This window comes from Anser brachyrhynchus, assembly GCF_964034855.1.
Source record: "Anser brachyrhynchus genome assembly, chromosome: 1".
In the NCBI taxonomy this organism is placed as follows: Eukaryota; Metazoa; Chordata; class Aves; order Anseriformes; family Anatidae; genus Anser; species Anser brachyrhynchus.
The window spans coordinates 14,674,117-14,687,140 of record NC_137694.1 but is presented as its reverse complement, the minus strand read 5'-3'; the positions used below and the strand labels follow the sequence as shown (position 1 = coordinate 14,687,140).

Sequence of the window (13,024 nt, the reverse complement as noted above, 5' to 3'; positions counted from 1 at the left end):
CGAAATCGCGTCCCGGGGACTTACTGCGGGGCGAAGCGGGGGCCGGCGGCAGGGCCCCGGCGGCGGCGGCGGCGGCTGCGGGGAGCGGAGCGCAGGCGCGGGGGGGCCGCGGGCATGCGCGCTGTGCGGCGGGGAGCCCGATCTGATAGGGAGCAGGGGCTGACACTACCCCCGTGTGGGCGGCGGAACGTCCCGAGGATGACGTGCGGCGTTCTCGAATCCCGTGTCTCGCTCGTTCGCTCGCCGCCGCCGCCGCCGCCGCCGCCGAAGGAAACGGGAAAAGCAACAAGGAGGGCAGGAGCAGGCGCGGCGCCATGGCGGCCCTGGAGCGGCCCGTGCCCAGTCCCGAGGCGTTCCTGGGCCAGCCCTGGGCCGCCTGGGTGCGGGAGGCCGCCCCCCCGCACGCTCACGGCGCCGCCCCCCCGCACAGTAAGGGCAGGGACCGGCCCCGCGGCTCCGCGCACGCCGCTCCCCTCCCCCGGCGGCGGGGCAGGGGCCGGGGGGGCCGGGGGAGGGGGCCGGCAGGGCCGACACCACCCCCCCCCCTCCGCTTTCCTTCCTCCTCCTTCCTCCTCCTCCTCCTCGCCTCCCGGGCCGGGCCGGGCCGTGCTGCGGGAGGTGCCGCCCCCCCGGGCGCTCAGCTGACGCGCCGAGCCCCCGGTGCCATGTGTGCGGGAGGCGCTGGCGTGCTCCGTGCCCTGCCGCTTAACCCCCCCCCCCCCCCCCCCCGGGAATTTTTTGGGGGGAGATAAAGGGGGAGGAGGATGCCCCGAGGGGGGGTGGTTCGGGGGGCCGGGTGCCCCCGTGGTGGTGGCGGTGCGGGGAGAATCGCCCCGCAAGATCCTCGCCCCCCCCCCCCCCCCCCCTTCGCCACCGCCTCCCCCCCGCCGAACAATAACTGCACACCTCGGGCCTGCCTGACTCTGCTTCTCTTCTGCAGGTGTAGAGCTAGAAGAGGCTGGAAAGGAGGGTGGAAAGAGCAGGGAGGTTATGAGGCTTAATAAAGAAGGTAAGTGGATAGTGCTGGCACACCTCTCTACCTGTCTGTCGGCTCTCGGTGGCTGTGGTTTGGCCTTGGCAGGGCAGGCTGGTGGCACGCGGAGCGCTCTGCCCTGGATGTTTCAGGGCTGGGTGCACGCAGGTGACTGTCACCGTGTCAACTTCTCTCCAAATGCGAGCATAACAGGTGTATCCATACGGCTGGCAGGCGTGCTAAGAGATAAGGCAATTTTAAGTCAAAAGGCAACCACACGTCAGTGGCCATATTGGATTTTTTTCGAGGACTGTGGCCCTTCTTGGCGCAACGATCCACTTGCATCTCTCTGAAGATGAGCATATAAACCTGGGTATCAACTTTAAGCCTTATATTATCATCGCTGGCTCTTGCAAAAAACGTTTTTATTCATTGAAATAGTCTCTCGCAATCTTTGAGTTCATTCACTTTAGGTTAAATCGCGTTTTATTCTTTCGTTCTCACTGCCGAGTGTGATTTACAGTCAACTGAAGCAGCCAACATCTAATACTACCTTATGCCAGGCTAAGTCATGCGTATTATGCAAAAACAAATATAAAAGGTCATTTGGGTCATAAGGTTTTCTGGTACCATAAATACGAACAGGCAAATTCCAGGCTAATGGTATTTGCTAATATGCCATACTTGACATAGTTCTGTCAGTTGCTGAAGGAGAAACTTCACTGGTGAGCGTAGGCAAACCCATTTGACACATTTTGTTTGTGATGTGTGTCCTCAACACGGTACTGGAGTAACACCTAATGCAGCTAGTGAAAAGGTTTGGGACATATTGTCATGTAGCTTTCTATTTGTTTCTGTTCTGCTAAGGACAGTGTTATGCACTTCTAACCTTCCCATAGCGAGTAATACTTGTTGTGAAATCGGTTCATAACAAGTGATCCCATCATAGTGAAACTTCTCTGTGACTTAGGGTTGCTGAGAGAAATCCCACTATTACCTGTAATGTCATAATACATATTCTGAAATGATGTTAAGCTTCTCATCATGTTATTGTTGTCATTACAGGCGTGTTTAATTTTGAGCATCTTGGCAGCTAGAATATTATGTCTTATAAACAAGATCTTGAAAAAAGAATGAATTAATCAGTAACATAAATTTGTGTGATAAACTACAAGATTGGAGTGGAGCGCACGTTAAATAAAAATATATTAAAAGTAGCATAAAACCTCCACTTTTAAAGACCTCCATAGAGACGTCAAGCTTGGTTGTGTTCCCGTCTTGACTCTTACATGCCTGAACTCTATTTTGCGGCCCAAAAATAAGTTAGAGACAGAACTGGGATTCTAACATAGTTTATTTATAGGTAAACGCTCAAGGCTGCACCAGTCTGTGAGTCTGTCCGTAGCATTGAGCATACACTTGATTCAAAAGCAATTGAACAAAAATCTTGCTACTAGAGCTTGGCCTTCATAAGGAGAGTAATTTGTTGAGGTTAAATATTTTGTGCCTAGAAGTCCTTGAGCACAAATTCTCATTGTGAAGTTATTTGAGACATAAAGATTGAAGAGCATCACTACTCCTTAGTCATACCTAATATGCAAATCGTTTCCTAGAACGAATCAGTATAGGCTGTGAGCTGTAGTCTCTCCTTGTTTGTTTTTGGGGAGTTTAGAGACTCCATCAAGGTAGATTTATTTAAACGTGCTCTCCATAAAAATTATTTCCAAACAAAGCGTAACGTCGTTACTGCCATTGGTTGTGACAGGTGTGAACTGCTTATTAGCTTTCATAGTGCTTGCATTGCAGTACAGTTTAAAAGAAAAACAAGAAACAAACAAAAATGACTGTCGTATTTAGAAAACAAAAAGCTTTAGGAACTGTTTTGTTTCCAAGTGGTAACTTGCTTGGGATCACTTAGAAAGAACTTCCACAAAGTTTGAATAAATTAGCGTGTGTCGAAATATTTCTACTGTATTCACTTAAGCAGTCTGTTAATACAGGTGCTTTCACCACACCCACCCATGTGTCTGAACTCTCACTGTAAATCTTCCTTGAGCCTTGCTATCCTTAAGAGTAAAGGTGGGGAAAAATTTGAAGGGTTGGATTGGTTTACAGAAAACATTGCTGACATACTTGCAGAGACGCTTGTGCTCTTACTCGGATCTTGCACACATCTGTTGCGTGAGATGTTGACTTTTTTTATTTGCTTTGTTAATAGACAAGGATTGGAGTTGTGGTAGGTCTTAATACCAAACCCAACTCATTTTTGCTTCGCAGTCTTAGGTAATTGTGTAGGGATTCTTATGCCATTTGCAGTGCTGGGGATTGTAAGCGGTGTCTTACAGAAATCGGGCTTTATGTGCATAAGGTAGCTGCGGTTACAGATGGGCAGGACTGTGAGTATTAAAAATTACAGCCCTGTTCAGTAAAGACAGTGGAAAATCTGATCTTGTCACTTGCTTCCTGTAATATTTGTCTGGGTTTTGTCAGCTTTGGTCAATATGACCAGATTTGCCTGGCCTTTCCCTTATAAGCAGCTAGGCAAGGGGTGTGTTTGGATGAGTGAAGCTGTTCATAGGGAGGATGGTGTGGGGAAGGCCGTGGTCTCCTCCGTATTACGACGAAGGGGCTTGTTTGGCTTTGGTAGAACCAGGTGTCAAAAAGTGCTTCCATCCAGCTTCATCCCTGTGTTGCTGCCTCCTTTCTGGTCACGTCCTACGTGTGCTTAGAGTGACGGGCTGCTCTTCCTCCTCCTGGCAGCCCAGGTGGGACTCAGGAGATGGTGTTCTCCGGTGGCAGCAGGGAAATGGGATCCCAAACCCTCCTGACAATGTGATGGGTACCTCTTAGCATGTCCCTGGGCCAGGGGGTCACAGTCCGGCCATGCTGTTCCTTTCTGTAACTCAAGAGATGCCTGAGGCCGAGTGTACCCCGTGCCCCATCTGTAGGGAAGGAGTAATGCCATAGAAAGACTGCTCGCTGCTTTCTTTTATTCTACAGTGTGTGTATATAGGCAGCACAGAGGGAGAGAAATTTCCTGAACGTTTGTTCAGTTTTGTAGACAGAATTGCTTTTTGCATGCTAATACTTACTTTATGTTTTCCTTTAGTGATGCAGTTTGTCCATGGTTGACTTTTACTGGCACGTAGATTTGTGGAGAGGGGATTACGAAGTTGCAAGTGTTCACAGAAAATGAAAAATTTTATGCATAAATGTGTGTGCCAGAAAAAAAAAAAAAAACAACTTTATCTGCTTATCTAATCAGGAAGCTGAAACAGTATTGTGTAACTTATCTGAGAAATCACTACCAACCAACCAGCTTAGCTCGAAGAGGGGTTATCAGAATAGGAGAAGCATTTGGAATTTATATTGAATTTTAAAAAGTTGAATGGCATATTTGAAGAATTGAAGATTTTCTTATCGATAGCGTGCATAACAAAATGCGTCTATGTTTATTTGACAATTTGTGTCCTGTGAAAAGTCACCGTAACTGCATGCTTGGAATAGATAGTGTGGCATTTTATTGCCAGTAATAACCTGCAACTGATTTCAGATGAATTTTGGAGGCATATGGTTGACTTTATACAACATTTAAGAAAATAGAAGAATGTGTGTTTTTTCTTACCTACAGAACTCTTGTTTATTTGTATATAAAGTCAGTTTAGCAAATGCGCAGGGATTAAGTGCTGGGAGTATTTCTAGGCAGACACGGGCTGTTAAGGAGCAAAAGATATCCTGCGTATCTTTCCTAACTACAGCAGGGTTAAATATGACCTGTGGGATTTAGATCTAAATCTGGGTACTTGGTGTCATAGTCAACTTCAGTTTCTCAGTTCAGTGGGTTTGCATTATTGAGGTTTCAGTCTGATGATGTGTGTGTTTTGTCTTAGATAATCTTGTCAGTAACCAGACTGTTTCATTGTTGTTTAGCATTAAGGATGTTACATAAAATACTCTGTTCTGTTTTTCTGATGTTGCGTTAAAATTTGAGATTTTCTGTACGATAGTTGTCCAGCCCCAAATGTGACCATTTTACTTGAAGATTGTACGTGCAAACTAGAGGGTTTTTTATCTATTGGATGATTGTTTCCAGTATTTTTCCTGTTTTGACTTCCCACGTAAATATCTGATGGAAAGTTTTTTGTTAAATGCCCTGGTAACATCAGAACAAAATTAAAAGGATGCTGATTAGCTCTGCTTTCAGTATTTTTTTTCTTCAGAAAAGTATCTTGATGATTTTATCGTTCCTCATGGAGAAATAAGAAGTTAAGGAGGATGGGAGATGATAGGGAACACTTCTATAGGGGAGGAAAAGAAAGATGTAGCATACAGCATTGTACTGTATGAAAAACAAGGAAGAGAACTAAAATTATTTATGAGAAGATTGTGAAAGAAGAGAAGGCAAACAGCTGGTTAATGTAAGCATAGGGAGTTGATTTGATTTCTTTAATTTTTTGTTTGCCAGTGGTTTGTGGATGGTGATGTCTGTCTCCTTTAAAAACGTATCAAAGAAAAACTTAAGAATAAGCTGTAATTTTTTTTTTAGTTGCCTTCATCTTTCACCTTTTTGTGGTGGTGGGGAATGTTGGGAAGGGCTGAGAGGGAAAGAAAATGGTAATGGCATGCCCCAAAAGGAAGAGGTGAAGAGGTCAGTGGATTTAGGTCACCTTACCTTAGTTGGTGATTTAGGTTCTTTTTGTTTGGTTTTGGTTTTGTAGTGGGCGAAAGAGAGGGATGGATACTGTAAAATTTTCTTTCTCTTCCCTGTAGGCTAATAAGGTCTTCCAGAGATACTGGTTCTTAAGCAGATGTAATATTCAGGTAGAGCTTGGTGGGTGAACAGCCTGAGAATTTGCAGGATACGAAAACGTGTCTGTCCTAAAGAGAAACTTTTCCTCACCGTTCTTATCTTTACGCTGAGAATAAGAGTAAAGAGCAAAGGTCCCAAGGGGGTTTTCTTCAGGATGAGAAATGGCAGTGGGTTTGAATCATTTGGGCTCTGGTATTCCTGATCAGATGTGATACCTGACTCCATCTATTTTTCCGTGGATAGCAAGGGGAGCAGAGTGGCTCCTGGTTGTGGCCTCAGACAACGTGTCTTAAGGACCGGTGGTGGAGGAAGAATGAAACCTTGTGTATGATTGTGCCCAGAAATTTAGCAAGAACTGTAGGTCAGCTTTCAGAAAACAACTGTGCAACTGTGAGGCTAGAGTCTATGTCCTATAGTTCATCAACCCACACTCTGGGTAACAAAAGCAGAGCAATGGGAGTGCTCTCTGGTCAGACATTCTATGGTTTGAATCGGGATTGTGAGGTTTTTGGAGGATCTGGCTCTGACATTCCTTCTACTTGTTGTAACTTATCTGAGGGAAATGACATGTCTGCGACAGTGTACCCCAAGTCCTGTTGTCAAGGCTGAAAGTGAAATAACGTGTGTCTAATTCTGAATGAGATACAGAAACACGTGTGCTTCCTTGTTGATCTGCCTCTGCATGTGGATTAGAGTTTATAGATGAAATACAGGTTTCCATGCTTAAAGAAGGACTACACAAGTTGCCACTGAGAAATGGAGTAATTTCCAAGAAATGGGCCTTCTGTTCCTAGGTAACTAAAAACTAGGGCATTATCAGCTTCCGTTTTACCTTTGCGGCAAAAGATGTTGACCATTTAGCCAGGGCTGAGGTATATGAGATGGGAACAGTGGAAAATCCTATAGGAAACATGGTTAAAATACTTTTTGTTTAAGTTATGGATCACTAGAGCGATCCATTCTACCTGTTGGCAGAAAGCTTAAATTTCTGGTGGTTCTAGTGAAAGTTAGATGTCTAACACTACGTGCATCACTAGGAAAGATCACTTGCAGTAAAAGTAGTGTATAGATATGAGTATTTCTTAGAGTTAACTCCACCATAAGGTTATACGAGCGCCATGACAGCTTGTTATTAAGAGTAATTTTAGAGTAACTAACAAAAAAGATTGTCAGTTTCTATTGGGTATGGATTAATGTCAAGTTACTGAACGTCTCTTGTCTTCCAAGTTCAGCTTGGTGGAGAATCTCTTTGGCTTGTCCTTGAAGAAGCTGATTCAGGAGTTTGTGGTGCAGGGTGCCAGGTGAAGCTAGTAATTCACATGCCAAAAGACCTGTGGCTAATGCTGTAGTGAAGCAGTAAGGGTGTTTGACAGATCTCTCAGCAAGTCTGTAGCGAGAAGTCTTTGATGGTTCTCTTTCTGGGTGAGAGAGAGACCCTGTGTGGGTAACGTGATCCAATTTCTATCGCAGTGCTGTGCATCTGTCTGAGCTGACGCAGACTGGAGATGGAATCCTGCAGTTACTTAAGACAGATATGGGGCAGAGGAAAACCAGCTAGTGCATGTGTCATTTCTCTTATTTTTTTTTTCTCTGTCCACTCTCTGAGATTGATTGTTGATGATTTTAAGGGATTGATTCTGTTGTAACTTGTTGTGTGGCTTATTAGAAGTTATGCATGAAAGCCACTGATGTTGTTGTTGAAGTGAGCTTTCTGATTGCTTGTGGTCTTATACTAAAGAGAAATAGAGATGTCTTCCTTACTTGTGAAATGCCACGATTATTGTTCAGCAATTTCCTTTCATGTTTCAACACGTTATATTAATAATACAGCCCAACGTATCTTCCTCCTTGCATTCTTGACAGCAGTAAGACTTTAGAATTGTTTTGTCTTACTGATTGTTGGCGTTGGTGAGCGTGTGTATATAAATTGTGTGGTGTCTGGGGAAGAAAAGATGTGGTTTTCCCAGATCCCAAGGAGTGTCAGCCAGAAGGAGCAAAGAACTCCAAGGCAGAAGTTCTAGGTTCTGTACGGCTGCTGGTACCGATTTATTTCTAGTGCAGTTTCGCGTAGTCCCCAGGCTCCTCCTGAATCGTCTGCAAAACGGAAGCAGTTGTATTGTGACAGAGCCGCGTACAGCACACAAGGGGTTTAGGCTTGCTTCCCTTTCCGTTCGCTTGGAGCAGGTGTTCAGCAGAAGAGAGAGAAGAATGTCTGGTGAAGAAACATCGAGATGTAAGAATGACTGGCAAAGGACGAGCGTTTGTGGGGTTTGAGTCTGCGAGGGGATCTTTGCTGTGCTCTTTTCTTTCTTTTGTTTATATGTATATATATTTTTTCCTAATACACAGTCTTTGATGTTTTCTGTCCAGTCATTCTTCCTCTTCCTTCTACTGTGGGGCTAGACACAGGAGGGGCAGAGACTCTGGGATTTTGAAGTTTTATTTGGATTGGACAGCGCTAACATCATGGAAGCAATAGTTGTTGACAAGTTTCTTGAATCTTGTCTACCAAGACAAAACAGGATGGACTGAAACGCCCCTGTGGTAGCAGAAGGTGGCTTTAGCTTGTCATTCTTGTGGGTTGAAATGGTCAGAATGGAGGAAGTGGGGATTTACAGAAGTGTAAATCATCACGTGCGTTCATCCTTCAGTCTCTGATGGGTATTGTCTCCTTTAGGAGAGGCCACCTTTAGGCTGGCCGCTTGTGCAAGTCAGGTCGGTTACCAGGTGATAGTTAACCTCTCCAGCAGTTTTTTAAGCTGCTCTTAGTTATGCCCCTTAGAGATAGGACGCTACTGATGATTTAGATCAGAAAAGTTTGTTGGAGCCACGCCACCAACAGCAAGCATTGACAGAGCCAAAACTTGTTTGTTTGGGGCTGATAGCGGAGTCAGCTGGAGGACAGTGAGCTGGACGAATGTAAGTAATTCATCTGTTACTGCCCTCATTAGGGAGGGAGTGTTGTTGTTTGCAGGATCCGAACGTGTAGGAGCCCCACCAAGGACTAGACACTGTTGTGCAGGGTATGGGCACAGGGGGTGTGTGCACGTGTGTGTGTGTTGTCAAATCATTGTGCCACAGAGAACTATTTTTTTTAAATACATGTCAAAGCAAGAGTTTTAATATTGACAAACAAAAAAGCACAGTTGCTCAGCATGATAGATGGTAGACTTTGTATGCTAGTAGCATGGTTTTCTTAAAATGGTGCAAGAAAAGCTTTCAGGTGATGTTCAGAGAGCAGTGAAGTAGTGCTGCAAGTGCTTAGAAGGTGTCCTTACTCAAGAGGGTGGAAGCTGGCCTGAATGCAAATACGGACTGGTTGTTAGAAGCTTAGTAAATAATACTGACATCACGAACCATCTAGAAAGGTGAGCAAATGATGTGAGAGCAAGTAGGATGTAGATAGTATAGCTTAGCTAAAACGCAGGAACCTGAACAGCCAAGAAGGATGTAGAGAGAGTAATGACAGATCATTTTGGCAAAATAGAAAAAATAACTTTTGAAACAAGGTGAATAAGCAGGATAGTGTTTGTCGTGACAAAAAATGTTAGTGACTACTGTGAGACAAAGGACAGACCTTTAGCTCTGGAGATCTTGAGCGAAGACTGTCCTAAGGATACAAGACAGGAAGAATCATTTAGATACAGATGTAGCCTGAGTAAATGGATCGGGAGAAAAGTCATTGTCAAAGATGACAAAGTATTTCATATCTGAATGATGGGCGAGATGCTGCTGCTGTCCACAGCGATCAAGAAAGAAAGTGGAGACAAGAGGGTGGGAGAGGTGAAATCTAAGTTCTGTTCTAGCCGTGCGGAGCTGAGGCTGACAGCTACTCGGTGACGAGAGGTGTCAGAAAGATAGGCTGAGAGTTTGGTTTAGACATAAATCTACTCTGTTTGAGACCTGTGTCCGAAGGAGCTGAGTGTGTGATTCAGGGGATTCCCAGACAGAAGGGAAGGGCAAAAGTTGTAGCTCAATGGAGCCCGAACAGAAGGTGAAGTTGCAAAAAGGAGGCTTTCAGTGACCTGTGAAAGAGTTGATACAGGGAGGAAGGGAAGCAGGAGAGGACAATCAGAGAAATCAGAAAAGGAAAATGCTTCAAAAGGAGAAACATATTTTTTTATGAAAGACACACGAGAGTTATGGAGGATAGATTTGGTGACGTTGCAATACTAAGAGATTTTTAGACATTTGAATGAAAGTAGTTGCTTTGGATTGCAAAGGAAACCTGAAGAGAGTTCAGGCTGGGGCTGGAGACAAATTGCAAGTGTAATTTGTCATAAAACAGCTCATAATGAGTTTAAAGGTGAAAGAAGGATAGAAAGAGAAGCAGTGTAGTTAAGAGAAACAAGAGATCAAAGGTAGGCTTCCAAACGGGGGAAATACTGGTTGGCTGTCAGAGCAAGAGGAGAAAGAAGTTGAGAGTAAAAACAGGAAAGGAGATGTGAGGAATGGGGTGATAAGAGGATTTGGACAGATGTTCTGTGTTGTTCTTTTTTTCTGGCCTTTTCATGGAATGAATTTTCGTGTTCTACTATGGAGAAAGAAATGGACATGAGAAGAGGCTCGAGGAGTGAGTCAAAAGTAGAAGGAAAAAAGGCTGAAGTTGCAGGTGTGGGTTCAGCTCAACTGGAGGAATGGCACGGCTTAATAAGCAGCACGGAAAGAGAGAGAGGGGAAAAAAAGTGCAGTAACCTCATTTCCAGACTGGTTTCCTTTTCCACTGCAAATTCTAGGACAGGCAAGGATAAAGCAGCAGAAATGGTATTTAAAATGAGAATATCATTAAAATGAGCATGGGTTCAGGATCCGTGGAGTCAGACCTAGTCATAACAAGGAGAAGCAAAAAAAACACATCAAAGGTAGAAACAAAAAGGGCAAAAATATGTAGTAAGTGTGAAAGAGGGCGGAGTGCTGGGTATCGGGAATAATGGGCTGGCAACAACAGGCGGTGCTGAGAGAGTGAATTGATGCCACTCAGAATATGCTGGGTCAGCCTTTGGGTCAGGTTCCCGGATGAAAGATTATTTTGGAGATGACTGGAGAGAGGACTGCTGGCTGTTTGCCCTCCCCGCCTGCCTCACGTTTGAATCCATAACGTGCCTTTGAGAAGGTTCAAAGCCTTGAAGAAGAAGAAGAGCAATCAAGAGGCTCTCACCTCTCACGCTCTCACCAAGGAGAGCGATGGTTGTGTAGACCATGGTTTTGGCAGTAGAAGGCTCCTGTGCTTTGTTCACTGGTTATATCTAACACATCCCGTGCTGGAGATCAAAGTGCTTTGCTAGCTCAGTGGTTCTGTGCTTCACAGTGCATCAGGAGCAGATGTATGCCTACATGAGCCCTCACTTACTGATACTGACTTGTGCTTCTTGCTCTGAGAGCTAAGGCAAGGCCATACGATTGCATTTTCATGGACTGGGCCCAGGCTAATAAGTCATAATGTGCAGGGTGTAGCCTCAGAGCTCTGGTAAACACGAACTTTTGCTTGTCTTGCATGGCAGAGTGAGCTTGGTGCTGTCTACCTACTACAGACAGGCATGTTTTGATACAGCACTTTTTTTTTTTCTTCAGAGGAAGCAGGACTTAATGATTTTCGAGGTGTTACATGGGAGTGGCTGTTCCTGATACAGGCCTAAATTAATCTCAGGTTTTCACACTTCTTCAGTACATCTAAACATCTGTGTAAGGAAAGAAACAGGAAGAGAAGAATGCAAGGAGAAAGAGTTGTCTGCTCGCACACAGAGGATGACTGAGCTGATCTCTTGGCTTGGAAGGTTTTATTCATTACCTTACCTTTCTTTCCCAAACAGCTTTCTGCCTGTCTCCCTGCCTATTGTCAGCGTTCAGTCATCCCACTAGTTCATAAACATCTCCCAGTTACTGAGAGTGAATTAATGTTTGTAAAGAGTCTTCAAATTTTCTCTTCAAGGTCTCTTTAAGTCCACAGTTGTGTCCTGTGTTTCATGTTTTCGTTTTGTTTTTTGGCTTTCTAGAAGACTTAGAGAATCCTGAGCAAGTGTACTAAGCATGGCAATTCAAAAACATAAGGAGAAACTGGAGAAAAGGTGTTTAAGCTCTTGGAATTATGGTGAGCTGCACGTAGCTGTACTTTTTTTATAGACTTTTTGTACATTCTGTGCTTGGTGTAAGTTTTCTCCAGCTAATATCAAAACCTACGGCACATTGGGTGTGCGTGTTACCCAGCTTTGTGTAGGTATTCAGGCTCTGAAAGGTGTAATGCAGCTTTACATATTTTGGGGTTTCTTGTTCATCAGAAAAAAAAAGCCAAAGTCTTCTTGACTGCATCTCTGAACGGAGGGAATGCTGCAAGCTTTATTTTGCAGCTTTTATTATTTTTTCCAACTTTCAAGATACCTGTCACTACCCCGACTGTTTTCCAAGTTTTTTGACAAAACAAAGCTATGGTAAAGCTTTCTTGCTTTCCTGGCAGTTTATTCTGAATGTGGGGCTTCTTGTTTTTTTTGTTTGTTTGTTTGTTTTTTAATGCCATTTTAGTAAGTATATATTCGAAAAAAAACTCTGAAGAGGTGTATAACTTATATGTTTACATGGTAGAGAATGCATGAAAGTGGTAGCTCTAAAATGATAAGAGGTGGTCTATATTTTAGGGACCTTCAAATGTACTTCAGACAAAGCTATGAGCAGTGTGTGTTGTGAAGACAAAAGTCTGTCTGAATGTTGAAAAATGGCGTGCTGACAGCTATTTTAAGGAGGAATTTGAAGGAGGTAGAGAATGATTAGTTGATGTGGAGGAAGGAGGCATCAAAGCTGATAGTAGAGCATACAGGAAAGATGTGTATAAAACAGTTTTCTAGTGAAAGCAGTTCATTTAAAAAAAAAAAAAGAGGCCAAAAAAAAAGTTCTTTGTGTTTTGTTAATATTATCTTAGTGTCTTGGAGCTGGAAAGTGAAAATAATTGTAATTGTTGAACTGCAAAAATGACACGCATACTGAAAGATAAATCTTATTCTTCCTTAAATAAGTTTCCTAAACATGCTCTCTGTTCTCTAAATACTTAAACATTCCCTTCTTTATTAGGCTTCAGCCTCATCTGTTCTCTTGAAACCTGCCCTAGTTTTGATATTAGCCCGAAACTGAAGAGAAACAAACACAATGTGTACACACCAGCATTTGTCATTCTTTCATACTCTCCTTCTTCACTAGCTCTTTTATGTCCATTTATTTGTATGCTATGGGATTAGAGGCTAAATGGGATACAA

General features: G+C 43.8%; 1 protein-coding gene across 4 annotated transcripts in view; it reads left to right on the top strand.

Annotated features, from left to right (window-relative positions):
- The first annotated feature begins 114 nt into the window (after window positions 1–114).
- The window catches only part of ATXN7L1 (ataxin 7 like 1), a 116,057-nt gene continuing 103,147 nt past the window's right edge, over window positions 115–13,024 (top strand). For all 4 annotated transcript variants that reach the window (XM_080577594.1, XM_080577591.1, XM_080577592.1 and 1 more), the window contains exons 1-2: window positions 115–429; window positions 941–1,009. In XM_080577594.1, coding sequence (XP_080433720.1) covers window positions 315–429; window positions 941–1,009 — 184 coding nt within the window. In that variant the 5' untranslated portion in view covers window positions 115–314. The remainder of the gene's footprint in view (window positions 430–940; window positions 1,010–13,024) is intronic.